The following is an 18617-nucleotide window of genomic DNA, read 5'->3' as shown; positions in this document are numbered from 1 at the left end:
TTCTCCGCCGGCATTCGCACCACCTTCCTTTTCTACGTTCATTCTTGACGCTGCCTTCCTTCTTCTCGACGCTCATTCACAATGCCGCATTCCCCGTCGTCAACACTCATCTTCGTCGCCGCCTTCCTTTTTCTCGTCATTATTCGTTTGCATTAACGTCGCCGTTCGTCCACGCTGAAAACTTACCTAAGGTTTGGATGGATCTCTCACACAATTACTTTTTTTTATTATTCTGTATAAATTTTGTATTTTCTTTCTTGAAATAAAATGGCCTGAAGAGATTTCATATATATTGCAATGATAAATTATTTTTACATGTGCAATTTTTGTATTTTGAAAGTGTTTTAAAAATATTTTTCGTATAACTTCATAATTTTAAATGTATTATAATTGTTTTTTAATGTTTAAATTTAAATTTAAGATTTAAGATTTTGGATGTGTTTCAAAAATATTTTCTATATAACTTCATAATTTTAGATGTGTTGCAATTATTTTTAATGTTTTAATTTAAATTTTAAATTTTAAATTTATGATTTTGGATGTGTTTCAAAAATATTTTTTGTATAACTTAATAATTTTAGATGTGTTACAATTGAAAAAAAAAAAACTACAATTGAAAATATTTTAGTTTGTGTATATAATTATATTCGATCATTCATCACTGAAAATCATAAAATAGTTTATCAAAGATACAATAAGTAAGGAATTAATTTCTTTTAAATGCCTGACTTTGAATTTTTTTTAGCAAAGTAGAAGAAAGAAAAAACTGTGTTACAGAGAGAGATAGGATGTACAAAAAGAAAATAATAACTAACTATGATAATAATAACTAACTATCATGTGGATAGAAAGTTAAAAAAATTTTAATTTTTAAAATTTAAATTAATCTTAATTATAAATGTATATCCTAAAAAATAGGAATATGTTTTAATTAAAAAATAATTAAATAATATTAAAAACGGATCAAAGGCTAAATTTTGTTGTACAAATAGTATTTTTCTAATAATATAACATTTGTATCAAAAAGTAGATATTCAAATCAGTATTTACGATAAAATCATTTTTGGTTTGCTTTAATTTTTTACTTAAATTTTTTTTTCTTATTTGTTTTATGTTAAAAAATTTTATTTTTAGTTCAATAAAAATTGAACTCTAGACCTTTAAGTGATAAAAACTTTGATATCATATCATAAAACAAATTTTTTTCAAAAACTTTCATCTAATAGGATCACACACATTAATAATAATTATATCTTTAACAGTATTTAATGAATTTTAAATTGAAAATTTTGGTTCACAATAATTTTTTATTGCTTTGAATGTTGTTGAGAATTACTGAGACAAATTGATTTTTGTTTTGTCAATTCCGATCAAATTTCTAATATTTGTATTAGACAAATAAATTTATGACAAATCTTATTATAAGACAACTAAGTTTTAAAAAATATCATTACAATATAAATCAGTCTCCTTCAAAAAGACAGAAAAATAAATCTGTCTAACATAATAATTCTCAAAATTTTAAGACAAAAAACTATTCTAAAAAAATATTTCATTTGAAAATTGAAATTGATTGGAGATTTATGTATTTATACCTTATTCTAAAAATAATAAAAATTATTATATTCATATAAAAATTAATTATTATATATTTAATTATTTATATATAAATATTTATAAAATTTAATTCATTTTTAATATATTTGTCGTATTTCATTTTGTGTAATTTACACGCTGATTTGAAAAATAATAAGCTGGAGAGAAATTCCGCAAAGATGAAGCCTCAAAACTGTTGTCGTTTAGGGTAATGAGCCCAATGTCTACGAAAAACACGTGATCTTCTGTCACCTGGTTTGTAATCACGTGCACACTTTAGCAAATGGGTGCCGTCCATCTAAGCCGCACTTCTGGACGTTTACTTTTATAATTTATCTATTTAATTTTATTTTATATATATAAGTATAACATCATATAAATACATCTTAGCTAGTAGCTACCTTCATCCTAATATAACATGTCCATCGTCATGCATATATATCATCATGATCTAGGGTTGACTACTATAACATATTTTAACATACATCAATCTTATTATATAATATGAAAGAGGGCAAGTTGGAAGTTAAAAGGTGGAAGCTATATGAAAAATTGAAGGCCTCTTCCAAGAGAACAGGTTTATTATATTGTTTACATTCAATATTGTTAATTGAAGAGTGCAAAAATAAAAAATGAACTCCCCGAGTTTCCTCGATGAAAAGTATCATGTTTGATGCAAACATTGGGAAACATTAATAATAATTAATTAACAATACAAAGATATAATCATGTTCCGTTCACATGTAAGCTGAAAGTTTTAACGGTATCTTTGTGAAAATGGCACAAAGATAATTTTAGAGATATGGATAAGTAACTAATGATGTTTGAGGAGGAGATTAAGAAGATTGACAATTTAGTTAATGAAGGTACATATGATAGTACGATAGAGGCTAAAAGGAAGAATTTGGTGAGCTTTTGTGAGAAGTAGTATGTTACGAAAGAAATACACTGAAAACAGATGTCCTGATCTTAACATGCAAGGAACATGGACAAAAATATTAGATACTTTTACAACATCGCTTTAGCTAGAAGAAGGAATAATAGGATTGATGCTCTAATGATTCATGGACGGCTAGTGAGAAATCAGACTAGAATAAAGGTAACAATTAGAGAGTTTTATAGAGAGCTTTATCAACAAGATTATGCCCCAAAAATTGATTTTCGGGATGGGTTAGTGAAGCAGATTGATGGAGATAAGGCTATAGCGTTGGAGGTAATGCCGTCTGTGGATGAAATTAGAGAGACAGTGTGAGATTGTGAATCTTCTAAGGCCCCAGGTAGTGATGGGTACAATATGAACTTCATCAAACAATGCTGGGATGAGATTGGTAAGGAGTTCACTACAGCTGTGATGGGGTTCTTCCAAAGTGCGAAACTACCAACTGATGCGAATGTCACGTGGGTGACACTAGCTCTGAAGTATGTGGGTGCTAAGGAGATCAAGGATTTTCGATCGATCAGTATGGTTGGGTGTGTCTATAAGGTGATATTGAAGGTTTTGGTGAGAAGAATGAGATCAGTAATGCCGAATTTGGTGGGGGAGACACAGGGTACTTTTGTGAAGGGTAGAAAAATTCATGACAATGTCCTTATCGCATGTGAGACGGTTCAATGGTTCAAGGCACATAAGAAGAAGGCAGCAATATTAAAGCTGGATTTTCAGAAAGCATATGATAGGGTCAGATGGAGTTTTGTGGATTTTTTGTTGCAAAAGATGGGATTCAGGCGAAGATGGAGGGATTGGATGACGGAATGTGTCAGTTCAGCCACTATGTCAGTTTTGGTTAATGGGTCACCATCCAAGCCGTTAAAAATGGAGAGGGGCCTCAGACAAGGTTCCTATTTGTTCTTGTGGTCGACGTGCTGCATAGGACGTTAGGAGAAGCAGTAAGGAACGGGCGAATGGCTCCTTTATTGGTTGGTAGAGATCATATTGAGTTGTCACATCTCCAATTTGCAAATGATACTATCTTGTTCTGCTCTCCGGATATAGAGACAATAGTGAACTATAAGAGACTGTTGGGCGTTGTTTTGAGTTGATGTCCGGTTTGAGTATCAATTTCGACAAATCTAATCTGGTCACGGTTAACTGTGAGTAGGAGTGGGTGGCGCACGCTTGTGGCGTTTTGGGTTGCAAGGAAGCGGTCCTACCTGTTAGATACCTCGGGATATCTCTTGGAGAAAATTTGCGTTTGGTAAAAACTTGAAAACTGATCATAGATAATGTGGAAGAAAAGCTTAGCTTATGGAAAGCGAAAGTTCTAAACAAAGCAGTTAAGCTAGTTCTCATCAAGTCAGTGTTGAATAGTCTACCGATCTATTACCTTAGTCTGTATAAGATGCTGAAAGTAGTTGCAGACAAGTTGATTATACAAGAGATTTCTGTGGAGTAATGACGATGGAAACTATGGTATACCTCTAGTTAAGTGGGAAGTGGTTCAGGCGCCGAAAAAGGCTGAGAGATTAGGGGTCGGAGATGCAGTACTAAGGAACACAACGCTTCTGTTTAAGTGGTGGTGGAGATTTTCAAAGGAGGACTGTCCGTTATGGAAAGGTGTATGCTCTTGTAATAATTTGAGTCCTAATGTAATGTTATCTTATTATGCGTTACCTGTAAAGGGTAGCCCGTAGAAAGACACCCGTCAGTTGAATATAAAAGAACAACAGGTGAAGGAAAAATTTGTAAGGGAACTGGCAATGGAAGTAGGGAATGGGAGAAGAACTCAGTTTTGGGAAGATAATTGGATACAAGGGGGTCCTTTGAAAGCGAGTTTTCCAAGGCTCTTCTCTATTTCAAACCAATAGGGATCTATGATAGGGGACTGTAGGTTTTAGGATGGGTTATAGTGAATTTGAAATTTCCAGTGGAGGAGAGAGTTGTTCCATTGGGAGTTGGAACTTATTTACCAGTTTCATGAGAGATTAAGGCCAGTTAAGTTGTCAGTTGGTAATGAGGATAATGTTGTATTGAAATTTGATAACAAAAGCATTTTTTCTACTAGCTCTTTTATGCAGGTGTTGCAATCGGAGACTCTTTCTAAGGATATTACGAGCTATAGCTTCACAAGTTCAATTTGGAAAGGGTTGGTACCTCTGAGAATTGAGCTGTTTGGTTGGTTTGTGCTAGTCGGTAGAGTGAATAGTAAAGAGAGGTTAAGCAGATTAGGAGTTCTTTAACATAGTGCATTATGTGTGTTTTATGTAAAAAGGAATTGAAATTTGTACAACATTTATTTCTTTCGTGTGAGTTTACGTGGCAGATGTGGTACGTTTGGCTGAGATTTTTTTATAGAGATTGGGTTGTCCCAGGAACCATTAAAGAACTGTTTGAGAATTGGTCTGACTTGCCTAACTGAAAACAGGAGCAGAAAATGTGGCTAACTAGATTTTTTGCAGTAATTTGGAATATTTGGTTGGAACGCAACAACAGAATTTTCAACAATAAAAAAAAAGTGTTGAGATCATATAAAGAAAGATGTTTTTGAGCTATAAAGAGTAAACTGTTACTGATCTTCTTAATTGTTGATGACAATATTAAAAATAACAAAAAATTGATATTTTTATGTTCTAATTTATTTTTTGTTATGACTGTTTCTTAAATTGCTCCACTTTAATGTGTTAAACTTTTTTTATTTCAAAAAAAAGATATAATCATGTTTTCCGTTATGAACACTCGGATCTTGACAATATTTACAAGATCCGTGAAATTTTACAAAAAAATTTGAAAAGTGTAACGTTGTTTAATTTAAAGGACTGCTAACAGTGCTGCTGATTTGATGGCAAAACAAGCTGCAAGGTAAAAGAGAAATTATGTTGAATGTTTTGAATCGGGACAAGAGAAGCAACATGTTTTGCATGCCTAGCTAGCTACACTTTCCTTTGTTTTTTCTTTTTTTCTTTTTTTATTTTCTTTTTCTATTTTAAAAAGAATGATGTTTACTCTTCAGTCTTCACTAAACTTCACTCTTCTTCTTAGCATTAAAAAAAAAAAATACAATTGTGATTCACTTAGTTTTGAGAAGATGTTAATAAAATCAATTTTCAGTTGCTAGTGTATTATTTTTTTGTTTTCTAAAAGAAACTAATATATTACATTTATCAAAGCCTTATATACACACATATATGAGTAACCATTTTATTTAAGTTAGAATCATATCTCTTTTTTTAACAAATTAGTGTCCATTAACATGATTGTTAGTATACATAAAATTAATTTTCGAAAAAAAAAATATAGGGTAAATTTAATTATATATCATTCGATTGACTAATACTATATCAAAAGTTTTATAAATAAAATATGTAATTGGATGATAAAAGTGTAAATTGAAAATAGAAAAAACTAACTATACTATTATAACATTAAAGGCAATGAGCCATTTGAAGTCATTTCTTTAGTTAACTTTTATTAATATTTTTCTTCACTTAATTTATATCATGTAAGTAATATTTACATGAAAAGTTTTATTCTTTTTCAAAAAATAAAATAAAATAAAATAAAGAAAAGAAAAGAGTTACAGGGAAAAGCAAAGTCAATGATCCATGAAAATGGAATCCACATAATATCACTCAGATAAGTGAAGAGTAACGTGGCATTAAGAGGCCCAACTATTAGATGCCTTCAATGGAAAAAGTATATTTTAGTCTCTTATGGACCAAAATTTTTTATAAATCATTATCATTAAAAATGTAAATATTCAGATATAATTTATTTTACGTAAAATTGATAGATGAGAATTGTTAAATAATAATTTAATCAAATTTATTAAATTATTTAATAATTTTTAACTATTAACTTTACATAAAGTTATTAATAGTATTTTTGGTGTTATAAGATAGAAAATAAAAAAAAGAATAAAAAAAACATTTCATAAAATTATTTTATGGTGAATTTTTTGATACCCAACTAATTTGAGGGTATTACATACTTTACTTACATGTTTCAATTAATTAGTTACAGCTGTATTTATTAATTTTAATCAGCAAATGAATTTTTAATTTTTAAAAATTAAAAATAATAAATTTAATACATGTATTAAATACTTTGTATATATATATATATTTTAATACACTGTACATACGTTTAACTCTAGTTAAATTAAATCACCATACGTGGTAAACCTTAAATAAATTATTTAAAAGAAAAAAAAGAAAAAAGAATTAGAATTTGGCCGTTGTATATGCTACCGGAGAAAGAGGGAAGAACATAGAACCATAATCTTTTTCATCTAATTTCGTCTTTTTCTCTTTTCTATATTCACAGAAAAATTTCGTTTTCATCTTCTTTCCTCTCCTTCACTATGAGGATATACCTTCTTTTTCCTCCTTCTAATTTTCAAAAGTCATCGATCTGGTTGATGTAACCCAGAACAATCCATCGTTCTTCAATTCAAAGCAGTCGATTTTGTTGTTGGAACCCAGAACAATCAATCTTCTTTTTACCGTTCTTTCATTCGAAGTTCGCCCAAATACTGTCACACTCTCAGTATTTGCAAATTGTTACAAATAAGTCACTCTTTGTTCTCTTTTTTTCTCTTGATTCATTCTTTACATTGATTAAAATTGATACAAGTGTATTTTTTTTGTTATTGTTTATCATTTACATAATCTATTTTGAAGCCTATTATTTTTGATTTTTTTCCCATTTTTTTCTCTTTCAGTAACAATACTGTTTCATTAATTTAGAATTACCAAAACAAAGAGTACTTCAAAGAGTACTAGAAAAAAATTAATAATAACAATTCTTAATAATCGTACAATATAGATACATGTTATAGCTCATATAAAATTTTCGGTATTGATGATTATAATCTCCTGTTTATGATTTATTAGTTTATACTTTGATTATATAGATGTGATGTTCATTTTGAGCGGCTGAACAAATCAATAAAAATTGGTATACAAATTTAAATAGAAACAGAGCAGGTAATTTGAAACATTTTGTAATATATGAAATTTTTTTTAGTTACCACCGTGAAATTCGAATGTCTTGCAATCATATATGCATATTATTTTTTCTACTTGTAATTATATTTTCGAGAGGAACTAACAACTCTATTTCAAAAAAAAGCCAAAACTAAAAGTAATTAAACACCTCAATCACCATCTGACGACATTGGGAAAGATATTGGCAGCGCTCAACAAAACCCAAATGTAACAAAAGCATAAGTGAAGAACACTATGACAGAGGCCATTGAAATTTCGTCTAGGTTAAAATACACTTCAATTGATTCTATAAATTTTAATTTTTTTCATATTTTTTTAAGAATTTTGATATTTATTTATAATGATTTTTGAAGGTTGTGGTAGGCTTAGAGGGGGGTTGAATCTATGCCTTCCTTTAATTTGCTGTTATGACTTATTTAAACGAAACTTTCAATTCTATTCTGTTTGTACTCAGCAGCAGAAATTTATGAGACAATTTATTTTTGTCTCATGAATATCAAAAAATAGAACACAACAAAGAAGAGAAAAGCTAACACCAGCATATATCCTGGTTCGGTTGCCTCGTGCTATGCAACCTACGTCCAATCTCCTCCACAACGATGGAGGAATTTCCACTATAGTTAAAAGTATTACATACACCAATTTCATACTCAAGTTCTATCCTAACTTGACATTGGCTATGCTAACACCTAACTATTCACTCTTAGTGCTAACCCAACTAAGAAAGGGATACCTAACAGGTACAAGATGCAAGTCACTTAACCAACCTAAAGAAATCAGAAAATAACTCCAAGATTTTCTCTCAAGTGTATTACTCAACCTTTTTTCACTCATGGTTTTTACTTGAACTTTCTAACAATGCCTTTTCTCACAAGAAATTACAGAAAGATAAACATAGAAAAGCACATTACAATCAGTAAAACATGAAGGAGATTGACTTCATCAACAGCCTTTGTGCTATGCGAAAACCAGATTAGCAAGCCTCTGATTCAGTTCTTCATACTGGCAGAATGCACCTTTGATTAGGTTACACTGTCCAGTTAGTTGAACTTTCTCAAAGAACACTCTTCAGAACAAAACCTCAATACTCTGGTTATCTCTCTTTGGTTTCTGAATGAACACCAAACTTCTTTTATCTCCTTGCATATTTCTTGGTTCTTCTTCCAAGGTCAACACCTTGAGCCTTGAGCCACAGATTCACTTTTTCTCATTAAACCTTAGAGTAAAAACTTTTTCTTCTGACTCCTTCATCTTGGCCGAAAGTCATAAAGCAGCAACCACAAAAGTCTTCTAGTGGTCAACTTAATCTGGATCCTTGAAAATCAACTTAGTTTCCAAGACAAGTTTGAGACCGTGGATACACAGCAGATTGGGGCTGAAGGCAACTTTTCCTTGTATGCCATTTTTGGACTTGCAGAGAGTTGGGAAGAAGAGAAGAAGATCTGATGCATGAAAGAGGAAATAGTTTACCTTTAATCTTGACCTAAACTTGATTTGGTTTGAACTGGATGATTAGACTTCGACCTCTCAAGCTTGATTTTTCTCTTTCTTTCTTCTTCTGTGAATGGCGTGTGGAAGAAGCTCTTTCTCTTTCTCTTTCTTATTTTTCTGAAACTCTGATTTGACTAAGACAAAAGAGAGAGGAACGTTGCTTTGGTAAGAGCAAGATGGAGGAAATTGCTTGTTGAAATAAAATCGGGTTTGGATCGGGTAGTGATATGCTTGGCCCGTTCTGATTTCTTCAGCTTTGTTTCCTTATGGGCTTCGTTTACATTGTTGGCCCGTCAGCTTTGTTTTATTTCTCATTCCATTTGGGCTGTAATTCACATTTTGGCCTGTAATATTTTATAAATAATTAGTAATATGCAATTATAATTAATCAACACTAATTATTTATTTTGTCCAAAAATAATATTTGTTATCACTAATTAATTTAGTTAATTTTCTAACTCAACAGTTTTCAGTCTCAATGAGAGCGTCAAGACGGTAGAAAAGAAAGAGGAATTAAAATCTAAAGAAGTGGATGTACCAGGTGAAACCATCTTTAACAAGGTGATCTCTTATCTCTTCTCAGATTGTTATGTTAAATTTACTAAGTATTGGTCAATCTTCAATTAATTCATTTAATGGTTTTCAGTTTTGTATATATATACAGATTTAGATGCCTGTTAATAAAAATAATCTTCATTGGTATCTTGTTATCTTCGACATGAATCAGTGTCAAGTAATTTTGTTGGATTTCAACCTAGATCCTAAAAAGAAAGCAAGTAAAATATTCAACATTAAGCAATTGGTATATTATTTCTGTATTCAAACATTTATAGCATCAATTTTACATCTTCATTTATACTATTTTTACCATTTATAAAAATACTAATTCAATCTTAACCACTTATTAGGCCTTGTACTTTGAAGGGATGTTTTCACATGACTCTTTCTATGATTTTGAGAGTACGATTAGGCTTAAGGTGTCTGAGTTTCTTATTTTGGAAGCTCTGGAATAAAAAGACAAAGAAATGACTCGTAATTTTCTAGTTCTTTATTTGGTTTGTCAAAGCAATCTTTTTTCTTTTGTTACATTGTCTAACTAGTACTTTTTTCATATAAAATTTAACATGGCTATGTAAGTTACATTATATGATAAATTTCTAATTGTTTAATTTCTAATTACATAAGTGTGACTTACTACTGGTTTTATCATTTGAAGATTGATAACGTAATTAGGATGCGCATTGTTATAGATTTGATCATAAAGTCATACAATCTAAAAAAAAACACCATTATCAAGGCTGCTAAGAAAAACTACAAAAAAATTAAAAAAACGAATAAGAATTTAGTTAAAAATAAGAGTATATGTTACTTCTTATTACATCAGTTAAAAAAAATTCTAAATAAATTATCTTAACTATAAATGATATAAATAAATCATTTTGATGCTAATACTTTGTAATGCTACTTTTTTTTGTGATAGCTATCCATTGTTATAGAATCTTTCTATATATAAATTAAAATCTATAACAATCCTATATATTTATATTTTTATAGAATGTTTCAACCGTTTTTATCATTCAAAGAAATTTCTATTAATTAAAGACTATATAAAAATCAACAACAAATAAGGGTATGTTTACAAATTTTTAATGTATATATCACTTTAAATACATATAGAAAAGTAATCCCTAATTACATTATTTACAAAGAGAATTTCAACAGCAGTTGACTTTTCAAATATTGCAAAATAATGCATTCTTTTCTTATACAACTAATTGAAGGAGTGACTAATTTTTAACAAATCAAATTTGTAACTTCTTCATTACTTGCATGTCATGAAATTATCATTAAATAAAAATAAAGGAACCTCCAAGATATAATTTTGTATCACAAGAAATTACAAAAGATCACGTCTACAATAATTTTAACTCAACAATGATCACTATTACATAACTAATTTAAACCCGTATGTTCAAAGTAAATTTTATACAAGTAAATATTATAAAATGCTTCAAATTAACTGCTCTGTTTCTATCTAAATTTGTGTACCAATTTTTATTGATTTGTTCAGCCACTCAAAATGAACATTACATCTATATATAATCAAGTATAAACTAATAAATCATAAATAGGAGATTATAATCATCAATACAGAAATTTTATATGAACTATAACCTGTATCTATGTTGTATGATTATTAAGAGAACAAAGAGTGACTTACGTATAACAATTTGCAAATATTGAGAACGTGACAGTATCAGGGCGACTTCAAATGGAAGAACAGTAAAAAGAACTATTGTTCGGGGTTCCAACAACAAAATCTACGACTTTGAATTGAAGAATGATGGATTGTTATGGGTTACATCAACCAGATCGATGATTTTTGAAGATTAGAAGAAGGAAAAAGAAGGTATATCCTAAGAGTGAAGGAGAAGGAAGAAGACAAAAACGAATTTTGCCTGTAAATATAGAAAATAGAAAAAGACGAAAGTAGATGAAAATGATTATTATGGTTTTATGTTCTTTTCTCTTTCTCTAGCAGCATATACAACGACCAAATTCTAATTTTTTTTAAATAATTTATTTAAGGTTTACGTGATTTGATTTAACCAGAGCAGTGTATTATTAAGATATGTATATATAAAGTATTTAATATATATATTAAATTCATTATTTTTAATTTTTTAAAAATTAAAAATTCATTTACCGATTAGAATGAATGAATATACTTGTCACCTATTAATTGGAACATGTAAGAAATGTATATAATACCTTCAAATTAGCTGAGTATCAAAGAAATCACCTTATTTTATATATTTTTTATATGGATCATTAAAATCTAATATTCTATTTAGTCTATTTAAAACATTCCTTTGTGTAGCGTTTGTTTTGAGATATGGGACAAAGATTTAATATTATGTTTGTTAATTCAGATATTAAAATTTCTGTTTCTGTCTTCAAAATTTTAGTATTTCAATATTTCCAAAAAGTGGGAACAAGAGATTGAAATTTTTAGAGATGAAGACTGAAACTTTAATAACATTTTATATCTAAATTACCCCATTTCAATTAATTAATTTCAATCTTACATTTTATACAAATTAGATTAAAATTTTATTTTTGTTTTAATTTCTGTCTCATATTTTATACCAAACAGAATATTAAAATTTATGTCAATTTTTATCTCTAAAATTTCTGTCTCTTAGTATTTCACTACCAAGTTGCTACCTTGTATCTTGTGGGCGACAATGGTAGCCATGGTAATACTAATGAATCGTATCTTCAATTTACTTACTATAAATTTTGACTTGTTGTACGAGTATATGTCCCAAACACATCGGAAAATCAACAAAGATTCCACTCGGAGTTTTCCCAAATCTTTGAATATAAATGATAGATTTCAGTTGCTTTAGGTCGCTGCATTTTAAAATGGAAAAACAAACTTTGTGATACTTTTAAATGGTTGGACTTAAGTAATTTTGACTTAAAATTTTAAACAAATGACACTTTACATTTGTACTATTTTATATAGTAGAAAAATATACACAAAAGTAGTACATCCTATATTATATTACTCTATCGTTTGATTGATAAATGTAAATGATATTGCTGAAAAGAAGTATTCATTGATTTTTCTTTTCTGTCTGGAACTGCATTCATTTATTTTTTCACATACTCTCTAGTACATTTATCACACATTGCAACCGATGAAATTTGAATCCAAAAAAAAAAAATTTAAATTATAACTCTTTGACTAGCTGCCTTTATTGAAATGACAACCCCTTCTCTTATTCCTTTTTGGGCTCACCTTTTCTTTTTCATTTATAGCTTGTGATCTGCCCAAAGCACAATATAAAGAAAAAGAAAACAAATGGACAAAAATCACTCGGAAGGAGGCTTGTTAAAGCCCAATTCATTTTAGATCTCCCGACCCAATTCTTCAAATTTTAAATGCCTTCCATTATCTTAGTCTATCTAAATATAATCTATAAACCCTAATTTTTTAAACTCTAATTTTTAGAACTTACCATATATATATATATATATATATATATAATGATAAGAACTTATATGTAATTATTTTTAGGTGAATCTAATATTTAATTAAAAATTATATCTAATGATTTTTAATTTAACCTTACATAAAGACACAATTAACTGCATGTGAGTTTTTACACTATATAAATTTATATAATAAAAGAATGAATTAGGACTATTAATTTCTTGATCGATCTAAGTTAGTTAAAAAAAAAAAAAAAAAAAACAAGTGGAGGTAGGTACAATAATCATAAGAAACATGCATACCCAACCTGTCTCAATTACATATTCACGTTTTGTCTGCTTGTGGTGCAACACTAGCATAAATTGAAGCTCTCATCATCACATACACCATAACACCACCGTCTTAGCTTCGTTATTCTACTTGCTTCCACCCATCATGGCCAACAACACTGGACACGTGGCAGTTTTTGCTTTCCCCTTTGGAAGCCACCCCCTTCCTCTCTTCAACCTTGTCCTCAAACTCTCTCACGCTGCTCCTAATCTCTCCTTCTCCTTCATCTCCACCCAATCATCCACCCAGACTCTCATCTCAAAATCCCCACACAACAACATCAACTTCATCTCCTATAATGCTCACGCGCCACCACCTCATCAGTCTCTTGAGATGGTCAACCTTTTCCTTCAACAAGCCACCCCTCAAAACCTCCAAAAACCCATAGACATGGCCGTTCAACAAACAAACCACAGAGTAACATGCATCATTGCAGATGCTTTTGTTCTTCCTTCCTTCCTTGTTGCTCAGAATCTCAGTGTTCCATGGATCCCTGTTTGGGCTCCACTCTCATCTTCCCTCTCTGCACATTTCTACACTGATATCATACGCCACAATTATAACAATTCATGTTCTTCCTTGGATTTTCTTCCAGGTTTAAACATGGTACGTGTTGAGGATCTTCCAGAGGATGTGATCAACGGTGGAGAAAACGAGACTCTGTTTTCCAAGACTCTAGCTTCGTTAGGAAGGGTTTTACCTCACGCTGATGCAGTGGTTATGAATTACTTTGAAGAACTAGACCCTCCTATGTTCGTTTCAGACATGAGGTCAAAGCTCAAATCCATGCTCTACGTCGGTTTCCTCACTCTGAAGCTGCCGCTGCCGCCGTTGCCACCCTCCGAAACCGACTCAACCGGTTGCCTGTCGTGGCTGGACACGCAAGGTTTAAGATCCGTTGCATACGTAAGCTTCGGGACGGTGGTGACGCCGCCGGAAAAGGAGATAGTGGCTGTAGCAGAAGCACTGGAAGAGAGTGGTTTCCCATTCCTGTGGTCGTTAAAGGAGCATGCAAAGAAGCTTCTACCAGAAGGGTTTGTTGAGAGAACAAAAAGCAAAGGGAAAGTGGTTCCATGGTGTCCTCAGAGTGAGGTCTTGGGACATGGTAGTGTTGGGGTGTTTGTGACTCACTGTGGGTGTAACTCGGTGTTCGAGAGCATCTCCAATGGAGTACCCATGATTTGTAGGCCGTTTTTTGGGGATCAAGGAATGGTAGGGAGAATGGTGGAGGATGTGTGGAAGATCGGAATGAGAGTTGAAAATGGTGTTGTGTTGAGCAAAGATTGGTTGGTGAATGGGTTGAATGCGATTATGGTTGGAGAAGAGGGGAAGAAGATGAGGGAGAATGCTCAGATTCTGAAGAAGAAGATTATGGATGCAGCTTCTCCACGAGGGAAGGCACCACGTCATTTCACCTCTTTGCTCCAACTCATTCTTTCTTTCTCTCATCAATGGTAGACTTGAAAACTCAGATACAATCGACTTTACGTGAAGTTGATATTTAAAAGTCGTTAGATGATACGTGAAGTTGATATTTAAAAGTCGTTAGATGATTTGACTAAATTTTTATCTAACGATTCTTAAATATCAATTTCACATAAAATTGGTTGCAGTTAAGTTTTTACCTATTAAAATTTAAGTTAGTTAAATATATTAAATTATTTTAATATTTTTTAATTATTAATTTTACTTAAAAATGATTGCCGATGAGACTCCAGTTCATTGATGCCTAATAAATAAGTTTATGTTGTTTCTGGTAATTTGGTTCATCTTTCAGTTTTCAAGTTTACAGTGTTTCAATCATTCGAATAAAGATGTATGTTGTGTAAATTCATGAATTTGGTGTCTATTGTTTAGACAATAAATTTTAATTATTTATCTCACATAGATGGATGATCAATGAACACCAAACTTGTGATGTGTTAATGAATAAATTTGTTATTATTGTATGGGGACCAATGTATTTTATAGTATAGATATTTTATTTTTTATTTCTTTTTCCAATTATGGATCTTTCAATATAATAAATAAGATCCAACTTATTAGTTGGATATTTACTCTTGTCAGGTGTTTGGCAACTACCAAAATCCTTCTAACTAACTACAATAACGTGAACTAGTTCCTTTTTTTTTTAATAAATTAAACTAATTTAGCTGTAAATCAATTTGAGGTTAATTTGTGGGTAAGTGACTTTTATAAACCAAAGTTAGCCTAATTTCATGTGTATTTCTCAAAGCAAAAAACGATATATAAATGTCTCATAGCATGTTTTTATGTAAATTGAATTCATTAAATTTTAATTAAGATTGATCCTACTAAATCGAATCTACTTAATTTAAATTAGTTAATTTAGATTTTACACATAATTCGAATTTAATAAATTCGAATTGAACTAAATACCACTAAATCCAATCAAGTAATTTCGATTTAATTAACTTTTTAAAATGACTAATTAATTAGTCTTTTGTATTAAAAAAAACCATTTATATATTATTAATGTGAGTTAATTGAGCATTAATACTCTTTAATTATAATTAATTAATATACTCTCTAAAATTACTTCATAATCCTTAATTAGTGTCTGTAAATTTTTATTTAACTAAATTTAAATATTTTTTAACAACATATTAATTATATTTTATAGACCTCAACATTAAATAAAGAAATTTAGTTGATCATTTTAAAAATAAAAATATTATATACATATTAAAAGTTATTTATTTATGTAATAATTTGTAATGCAACGCATGTAAATATATAAAAAAAGACAAATTAATTTTTATAGTTGTTGAAAATTAAAAATCAAATTAACTTGTTAACCAATTTCTTTCTTTTTTTAATATAAAAAAAACTTTCATTCAAGGAAAATAATGGTGACACTTATGGCTAAAATTTTTATATATGAATAATTTTAATGTGAAATACAAAAGTATTTGATCATTTTGGTGTTTTACACAGTTGTGGTAGTAGTACAAAACGTCACTGACGTTTTGTAATAAAAAAAATTTTTGATCATAAAAGAACAAAACGTCGCTGACGTTTTGTTAAAAAAATATTATTTTAATTAAAAAAATACAAAACGTCACTGACGTTTTGTATTAAAAAAAATTTTTTGATCATGAAAGAACAAAACGTCGCTGACGTTTTGTTAAAAAAAATATTATTTTGATTAAAAAAATACAAAACGTCACTGACGTTTTGTAAATGGCCATAGTTGTGTTTAACACACAGTTTGGTTCATAATGAAGAATTTCACCTCTAGTAATACAATATTAAAAAGAAAAAGTTCGACACTTATAACTCGTAAAAAACACACAAAATCTAAAATTAATGACGTAGGTGGATGATGTGACAGATGAGAAGTGAAAGTGAGAGACCGAAACAAACATTGGCTTTCTAGTTTCTAGAACTAATTTTATATGGCACATTTGGGGGTTACGATGACTACATGTTGACCACCAATAATATGCACAAGTGGTACAACCTTGTTAACTTAACGGGTGTGAAATGGAAAAAATTGAAATTTTACGTAAAATTAAAAAAATAAATTAAAAACATAAAACAGAAAATTTTAATAAAATTTAAATTATAAAATTATATAAATTTTATAAAATTAATAGACTCATTTATAATTATAATATCAAAAGATGTTGTGAATTAAATCAAAATTTTAACTAATATAATAAGATACACAATATAGGATTTTTTTATTGAAATAAATAAAGAAAATTCATTATTTCTCTGAATACGCATCTATGAAAATTATTATCTAAATGCGCAGCATTATTTTTTGGCCACCATCTACGAAATGGATTTAGCTACTATTTTCTAAATGCCCCCACAAAATGGAACCAACAAGCTCACAGATAAAGCGTTGTCCACCGTTTCAAGCCTGCCACCCGCGAAATGGAGGACTGCACATCATTGGAGGCAGCAGCGAAATGGGCACATCAAGGACAGCGCATGCGAAATGGATCATCCCGCTTCTGGCATCCACAAGTTGGGCCACACTTGTTGCGGCGCCCACGAAATGACGAAGCCCTTGGCAACAACAACGAAATAGTGCAGGTTTGTGGTGAAGGCTACAAGTTTCAGGTTGTGGCAGTCTGGTACAAGCATGCATTGGGTACATATTGTGGTATGGTAGGGGCAAGTGGTTTGGTGTGTATATAAAGAGGAGGAGGGGAAGGGAGGGGACCAAGTGCAACATGAAATGAAAATGGGTGGAAGAGAGGGTTGAAAATCATAAACCGTGGAGAAGAGAAAAAAAAGGTGTGTTTTGGTTAATAATGTTATGTTGTGGTTTGATTAGAAAAGTGTAACATAGGCGACGGTGGTGGTAGTAACGTCGAGGAAAATTTAAATCGGCTGGACAAAGTTCATATTGCTGCATGCCGATCAGAGATAAGCAGTATCCCTTATTGAGTCGCTATATGTCTCCTGAGGTTCGAAAGGAAAAAGAGCCAGGACTCCGTCTTCTCCCTTTCGACAATCGCAAAAGTAACGGGCAGGATGTTGTTATTTCCGTCCTGCACTATTCCCATCAATAGGGTCCCTGTGTACTTACCATACAAGTGTGTTTCGTCTACGGAGATCAGTGGCTTACAGTGCTTGAAGGCTTCAACACAGGACGAAAACGACCAAAAAACCTGATGAAACATGACACTGTGACGGTCCAACATGGTGTCGACGTAGTTCGATCGTGTTTGGATATCAATAATTATGCCTGACATGACTACACTTAATTAGAACCACACCATAACGACTCCAACTTATAAATTACCGTAACTTTCAATTGACAAAAATACCTGGAACAAAAGCTTGCAGTGCATTGAAATATCTCCGAAGCTGGTCGTATGGCTCCTCTCAATCACCATAAATTTTTGGCAATTGCCTTTTACTTTACGTGCCAAACCTTCTTGTAAGAAACCTTATACCCATAGGCTGCCTCGACTGATCCTTGCAACACCTTAATATAAATAGTAGCATCTGCATGAACCATGGGAATATATGCTGGCAGATGATGTTGCTATCAAGTTGAGCAAGATCTTGAGACATGGAACTTGCCAAACAAGTGTGGGGCCCTTCATATTTTCGAATTACCCAAAATCTGGAGGCTCTTGTCTTTACAATCCGTACCATCCAAGGACTTTGGTCCCCAAACTGCTTGCATCGATAGACATACCTAACTTGATCTGACTATACCACCTTGTATTCTACACTTCTTCGAATGTTGTAATTCTTTACAGCAAGC

At 30.9% G+C, this 18617-nt stretch overlaps 1 protein-coding gene across 1 annotated transcript; it reads left to right on the top strand.

The window, feature by feature from the left end:
- The first annotated feature begins 13200 nt into the window (after positions 1-13200).
- Positions 13201-15424, top strand: LOC112714792 (anthocyanidin 3-O-glucosyltransferase 7). The gene has a single exon (XM_025766458.3). It carries the CDS (start codon positions 13469-13471, stop codon positions 14819-14821), a length of 1353 nt encoding a protein of 450 aa, XP_025622243.1. The 5' UTR covers positions 13201-13468; the 3' UTR covers positions 14822-15424.
- Positions 15425-18617: the final 3193 nt, after the last annotated feature.

Source organism: Arachis hypogaea, chromosome 10, assembly GCF_003086295.3.
Source record: "Arachis hypogaea cultivar Tifrunner chromosome 10, arahy.Tifrunner.gnm2.J5K5, whole genome shotgun sequence".
Classification (NCBI taxonomy): Eukaryota; Viridiplantae; Streptophyta; class Magnoliopsida; order Fabales; family Fabaceae; genus Arachis; species Arachis hypogaea.
This window is presented reverse-complemented; position numbering and strand designations above follow the sequence as displayed.

What these genes read in the sequence shown, in the direction of transcription:
- LOC112714792 (XM_025766458.3), top strand. Translation starts at nt 13,469, where the DNA reads ATGGCCAACAACACTGGACACGTGGCAGTTTTTGCTTTCCCCTTTGGA.